At 42.6% G+C, this 7,145-nt stretch overlaps 1 protein-coding gene across 1 annotated transcript; it reads left to right on the forward strand.

Moving 5' to 3' along the window:
• Positions 1 to 1,971: 1,971 nt before the first annotated feature.
• On the forward strand, positions 1,972 to 3,177 carry LOC115580324 (gap junction delta-2 protein). Its single transcript, XM_075488171.1, has 3 exons — positions 1,972 to 2,300; positions 2,367 to 2,463; positions 2,539 to 3,177. Exons 1-3 carry the CDS (start codon positions 1,972 to 1,974, stop codon positions 3,175 to 3,177), a joined length of 1,065 nt encoding a protein of 354 aa, XP_075344286.1.
• Positions 3,178 to 7,145: the final 3,968 nt, after the last annotated feature.

Below are 7,145 nucleotides of genomic sequence, written 5' to 3' on the forward strand. Positions count from 1 at the left end.
TCAATCCTTCGCTTCATCAGGTCCCGTAACAGCCATTAAAAGATGTTAATCCAGCATGTGCTTCAGTCTGGATCGATAGACAAAAGCAATGTAGGAGGTTGTGTAGACATTAACTAACAAATGTGCTTTATGCTTTGCCTGTCCTGTACGCCATCAAGATCTTGATAAATATACTGCAACACCTGCTCCTAAGAGATACAAGTACTATTATTATTATAGGAGTAAAAATGAGAAGGGGTTGAATGTGCTTCAACTGGAGCGGTTTGCACAATGTTTTGTCCTATCATTTATAAAGTCAAAGTGTTGATAGCTGTTCTGAAGGTCCAAACTAAAAGGTCTAACGCATGCCATCATATCTGCATCCCACTGCCTCCCGGCTCTCTTTCCAAAACCCTGAGTGATGATTTCAGGCATGATTTTTAAATCTACAAACAACTGTAGGTAAAATGAGGCAAAAGGAAAAGAATATTCTTTTAAAGTAGAACCAGAGTCAACAGCTTTGTGAATAAGAATGGTCTGTAATCAATGATCCACTCTGACATCAGTAAAGACAAAGACAGCTCAATACTTCAGGAAAAAGCTACACAATCCCAGGTTTTATATTTAACTCGGAGGGCTATATAAGACCTATCACCTCCGGAGGCACACAGTGGCATTAGCTGGTTAGCATGCTAACTTCTTCAGTAGACATGTCTGCAACACAGAACATAGATGTCTTTGACAGAATATCAACACTGTTGTTTCTTTAAACTCTGTTGACAATGTTAGTTAATTTTTTTAATGTTTTACACTAAATTCCAGCCCGACAGTTCCTTTTCGGTGTTGTACTGTAATGGAAGCAGTTAGAGAAGTATTTCTATATACAAACCTCCGATCACTGTGTACAATTGTCAGATTGTCTGCTCAAAAAGTTTAAAAACCTGCTGGTTGCAGCCACTCTGATTCAGCCATCAGAAATGGGGTTTTGCACATTGCTAGATGATCCAGCATGTGCCTTATTTTAAGCATATGAAGGCTTTAAAAATTAAAGCATTCCATGTAAGTTGAAAAGCCTTTATATTACAGAAAATGTGCTGGTTATATCTTATAGACAAAGTGGGCTTAGCTCTGCCTCAGGGACTCAGATAGAGCCTGCCAGGACTGTTTGAAGTAAGGAAAGGGATCACTAAGTGTTTTATCTGGGGAACACAATGACTTGATGCGAGCAGGCTTTCCAAGGGTCTTTTTTTAAAACACAGATAAGAGAATAGGCAAGTGGCTGAAGAGGAGCTGTCAAAACAAGCCCTAGAACAGAAAAAGCATAGACTGAACACTAAAGCCTTATTTCAACATTCCAAACCTTATTAACTAATTACTTTGCTCACTTGTGTATTATGACAGAAGCTTCTTGATTTATTTTAACGACACTGAGTGCACATCCAGAATCTGACAGTAAATGTGCTCTTCTGTACCTTTCCAATTAAAGGGAGAATCCATTAGCTTTCAGAGGACTAATCTATGGAAAATGTTCTATCAGTCAGCACTATCAGCAGCTCCTCCAGTTAAGGAAGGGTGATGTCTCTGTTTGAAATGGATCCTAAAGACACGAGTGAGTGCACCAAATGACTCATGTCAAGTGGACATCCTTATCTATGAGGGATGGGATGGCTCTCTCTTTCAGTGGCTCCACGGCTCCCAAGGCAGGCAGAGCTGGTGAATACTAAGGCAGAGAGAAAATGTACTGCAGGCTTTAACTAGGGAGGATAGGTGCTCGGATTTTAGAAGAATCCTCTGATTAAAGAGTGAGACGTTCTTGGGAATTTAGGAAAAACTCAAGAACACAAGGTAATGCAGATCGATGGGATGGTGTGGCCTGCTCAAGTCTTCTTCACAGTAGTGTAAGATATCACAAAGTCCAAGGAGGTCCAGAGCAGACTGCACTACTCCAGGCAACTTGTCTGTCCTGCAGACAGCCGGAAACCACAGACCACCATGACAGAGTGGACCCTGCTCAAACGACTCCTGGATGCTGTCCACCAGCACTCTACCATGATCGGTCGCCTGTGGCTCACTGTCATGGTTATCTTCCGGCTGCTCATTGTCGCTGTGGCAACTGAGGATGTGTACACTGACGAGCAGGAGATGTTTGTGTGCAACACGCTGCAGCCAGGATGCTCCACCGTCTGCTATGATGCATTCGCACCCATTTCTCAACCTCGCTTCTGGGTTTTCCATATCATCAGTGTCTCCACACCATCACTGTGTTTCATCATCTACACATGGCACAACCTCTCCAAGATGCCCCACAGCATCACCCAGAGGCAGGGGCAAGGTCCAGGGGATACCTTAGGGAAGGAAGGCCCAGATGTGGGAAGAGGCGGTGGAAGGGAAGTGTACGATCAGAGCTGTGACTCAGACAGCTGCTCCATCCACTCTCATAAGCATGTGGGTCACAGCCTGGCAGAAGTGCTGGAGGGCATTCCTGCCCACAGCCTCCAGAGGGGAGGTCCTAACAATATGGTGTCCTTGAGTCACACGCAAGCTTGTACCTTCAGGGAGGGCAGTGCAGAGGGCCATATGGTGTCTGGTGGGGTTCTGTCTAAGTGTTATGTCTTCCATGTGTGTTTACGGGCTGTTTTGGAGCTTGGCTTTGTCCTGGCGCAGTGGAAGCTGTTTGGCTTTCAAGTACCTGTCCATTTCCTGTGTAACTCGGCCCCCTGCAGCCAGCCAGTGGACTGCTACATCTCCAGGCCCACGGAGAAGACCATTTTCCTGCTCTTTATGTTCTGCGTGGGTGTTTTCTGTATACTGCTCAATCTGCTGGAGCTCAACCACCTAGGTTGGAAGAAGATCAGGCAGGTGGTGAGGCTGAGGGAGAAGGCGTCCTGGGGAGGATGCTCAGGTATGAGGGGAGGATATGAAACCTTCCCTCCAGACAGTACTTCTCTCAGATCCTCTTTAGGCTTCATAGACGTGACCAGCACCTTCTCCCTGCCCACTTTGGACCTGGTGGTGGGTCACCAGCCTACTTGGAACTGTGCTGTCAACTGTGGCAGGATGAGGGGGTCTGAGGAGGGCAGAGGAACTAGTCTGGATCAACCAAGGAGACAGGACTCCCATAAAGGAGAGAGGCAGCCTCTGAAGATTAAGAGAGAGTTCAGAGGTTCAAAGCAGAGGAGTACTGAAGTCTGGATCTAGTCTGCAACCATGGGGGAGCATGCTGCCACCTTTATTTATCTACACCAATGGTGCTCACTTTGGAATACAAAGGTTCCCAGTAAACTTCATAATTTAAATGATTGGTAAACTTGACTATTTTTTTGCTTCTATTCATATAGCCAGGCAGATAGAGTTTTTTTTTAGACTTTTTACCGCCACCAAAATACAATGGAAGGGATTTTATCGTTCATGTTCAACTTCACAGCATGGACTTATGACATGAATCAATATGTCTTTCAAAAAATAACTGCATTCATCAGGATAATCAAAACTCCAGGCTTTCAGCAGTTGTATAGGGGCGATTCTTCTCAGCAGAAAATATACACAAGCTGTGTCACCCAGAACCAGATTATTGTTTTAGAGAAAAATAAACCACTGGCAAACGTTTGAAAATAACTTTTCAACATAAACCACAAACTGATTTAACCCCCAATTTGCTGGCTTGGAGGCAGGAACCCAAGAGACAGATATCTAAAAATCTGGATACACCAAAACTGTCTGCATCGCTCGACACAACAAGAGGTAAAGGAGAATATACAGTGATCAGATTTTGAGGTCCATGTAAACCGCTTAAAAGCTAAACCAACGCAGTCAAATCCAACTGCCTTAGAATCATATTAAAATATATCCGCAAGCGGCAATCTGCAAGTTCTGACCTTTTTCGCCCAAAAACCGGCCACTCTGGCCCTCATCCCCTGCAGTTGATGACATCGGCCGCTGTGTTCCTCAAAGATCTGTGCAACACATACCCATGATAAGCCCCAGATTTCTCCAAATTGGGTTTTCAGCTACATGCTAAAGGCATTTGTGTTTTACTTTCACAAAGAGACTTTATTTGAACATTAAAATATAAATTAAAATTTTACCTATTGATGTATATTTCAAAGTTTCAATAGGTATTATAATGTTTAAGTAATCACAGTTCCATGATCATGATAATTTTGGGAGAAATGTGGAGATAACAAGATATTAAAACTTCTTCTTCTGCATATGAAATTAAAGTAATTGAAACATATCAAAATTCAGGTATACGACTGATGCTCTGGGTGCAAGGGGGGTGTAAGGTTTTTCACATTCACTCATGCACACAGCAGTGTGTGCCTGTAATCTGCCCCTAAGGGATGAGCTCAAAATGTTTTGGTGGGCGTGAAGCAACTAATAATGTAATAATGGCTCATGATGTAATAACGGCTCAAAATTTAATAATTTCAATGTAATGTAATAATCAGCTCATAATCTCTCAATAAAAGCAAGGAATCTCTACCTGTCTGTGTGTATGTGTGTGTGTGTGTGTGTGTGTGTGTGTGTGTGTGTGTGTGTGTGTGTGTGTGTGCATGTATGTGTGTATGTGTGCCTCAAATATCTCTGCAGATCAGGATCAGACTGACATTAGACTTTCAACATGGCTGCTGCATGGTTCAAGGGTGTGCGACGTCGGATTTGTTTGGACTGCAATGATAGTGTTAATAAATTATTTCATAAATGCTTTACAAATTCCGCGAGCATTGTCCACCGGAGCCACCACAGTCACGTGCGCACCAGAGCCAATCACTGCACACCGTAGCCACGTGCGCACCAGAGCCAATCACTGCAGAGCCCGACTCCACGACATACCTTAAGAAACAAGCGGATTTATACCTGCAGCTGCGCGAGCTGGACCGGGATTCTGCCGGCGGTTCGGTCCCGTTCTGTTCTGTGCATCTAAACTGACTGTTGCGGATTAATGAGACTAAACGAGTCCGGACCGAGTCTGTTCGGGTCTGAGGAGATCCGGAGAGGCGCGGACAACAAAGTGGAATCGGAATCTGTGGATGTTCGTGTGTAGCTAGCTGCTAGCACACCCACACGGCCCACCTCCCAAGTCGACGGACTGGACGCACCGGCACGTCCAGGCATGGACTGGCCATCTGGCATACCGGGCAATGCCCGGTGGGCCGATGCACATTTATGGGCCAGGCTTTCATAATTTAATCCAAAAGTTTTATTATAAATCATTTTTATCGACCGCGATGGCCCATTGGTTGATTTTCTTGAAGGACATTGGGCTAATCCAATCTCACTCAGCCCTCCTTTTTTTTTTTCTAAGTGCACAATTTAGAGGGGGCAGCCCATTGGTCCGTCTTCAATATAGACAGTGAACTGAGCCAATCAGGATATAGTACGAAGGTGGCCCCACCCCTCCCTGCGCTGTCTCCTATAACTTCTGCTAGTTTCAAAGTGTTGAGCGCGAGGACTGACAACATGGAACAACCAAAGAGAAAGAAATTGGGTGTGGAGAAGTTGCGTGCTAAGAGAAGAATCTCACTGTAGATGCTGCAAAATGTACTAAAAGACAATTCATGCGGGTGTGTAGCGCTGTTTCGGGTTCGGACTATAATTTTCAGGCCCGTTGAGAACTCTAATTACATGATAATGATGAGCAATGGCTATTGATTAGTGTCGATATTAATTGGTATTGCATGCTTCTCAAAATCTGGCAGCCACGGCACCTTATTCTGATAAAACAGCAAACGGTCAATGCTGAAAAGTGTCGGGTGAGCATTAAGTGTCTATTAGGCTCCATCATAGCATTTTAGATATTTAGGTTAAAGGTGTGTTGAAAGGCTGCATAGTAATTTGAATCTGTAGCAACCCTCTATGCTGTGGTTAAACATGTTTTAAAAACAGATTTTAAAACTGCTAAATGATTAGTAAAAGCTTTGCAAGTTAAGCATTACTAAAGTAAGTGTAAAAAAAAGTATAAAAGTATTATTAGCAAAAGGTTTGCCCACATAGAACAAGAGTAGATCTGTCAAATGCTTTTAAGACAAGTTGCTTTGCATGAGTTCATAAAGCAGCCCTGTTTTTAGCCTGATATAACAATTTTATAGCTTTTTAAAGGGAGCACCTTTTAACCTGAAGAATCAGAATTGAGCTGCTATATCAGGGAAATTCAGAAAATACATATTATAGATGATTTCAATAAAAAGGATAAAATAATCAATTGAACTACACATAGCAGACAAAAGTGGTAGAGTTAACAATAGATGCTAAACTTCTGAGATCTAGGATGCCGATGACACATTATGCTTGAAATAGAATATACCTTTACTCAACTATGTGTTGAGTAAATGTACTTATTTGCTTTCCACAATGGTTATTTGATAGACTTCTAAAGTAATAATAAACTGTAGATTTCTAATAAACCTAAAGGCAAAAAGTTTTTTTTTTTTTTTTCCCGGTTGTGCTCGCTAATTATGAGGGGCCGGTCTAAGCCAAAAATACCAGGGCCGATTTTTTGTCCCAGTCCAGCCCTGGGCACGTCCAAAACCAAACTTAGGGTAAATAATGTCCGCCACGCTTTTTCGCGAACATTGCCGTCACGTTTGCTTTGTGTCTGGTGCAGGAAGAAATGGTAAAAACGGGCTTTTGTCATGATAAGTGTCCAAGCAGCAAGTTTGATTGTTGAGGAATGGGGGAAGTTGTGGGAGGGACGGAGACGGATGAATGACAGGCAACAACAGTTGGTGTAGAGACAGCGATAGAGACGGCGATATTGAAAGTTGAGAGATTTGTGACATTTAGTGTGTTTGGAGTGTATAGTTAGTGTGTTATGTAGTGTTTGGTGTAGTGTGTTTAGTGTGTAGTGGAGTCGGTTTTTTGTTTAATGAGTCAAAACAATTAGTAGACTGCTGAATGTGGAGCAGGCAGTGCAGCTCTTCATTCAGCTGGAAGGAGCTCAGGCAGACCTGAGCATTGCCTGCATTTAAATGTAAATAGTTACATATAACTTTGTACATTTTTTAAATTTATGCACATATTTAGCAAACAACTATTTATATTTGCATTATAAGTAATAAAAAATGGTTTGTTAAACATACTTGTGGTTTTCACAGTAAAAAAAATCTAACTTTTTCTACTCCGATTTTATGTTTTTTTTGTGACTTTAGGTCCATTGTGTTAATACA

Source organism: Sparus aurata, chromosome 4 (genome assembly GCF_900880675.1).
Source record: "Sparus aurata chromosome 4, fSpaAur1.1, whole genome shotgun sequence".
Classification (NCBI taxonomy): Eukaryota; Metazoa; Chordata; class Actinopteri; order Spariformes; family Sparidae; genus Sparus; species Sparus aurata.

What these genes read in the sequence shown, in the direction of transcription:
- LOC115580324 (XM_075488171.1), top strand. Translation starts at nt 1,972, where the DNA reads ATGACAGAGTGGACCCTGCTCAAACGACTCCTGGATGCTGTCCACCAG. An exon ending in CCCCACAGCATCACCCAGAG is followed by an intron (nt 2,301 to 2,366) that starts GCAGGGGCAAGG and finishes AGGCGGTGGAAG; the next exon opens with GGAAGTGTACGATCAGAGCT. An exon ending in AAGTGCTGGAGGGCATTCCT is followed by an intron (nt 2,464 to 2,538) that starts GCCCACAGCCTC and finishes ACCTTCAGGGAG; the next exon opens with GGCAGTGCAGAGGGCCATAT.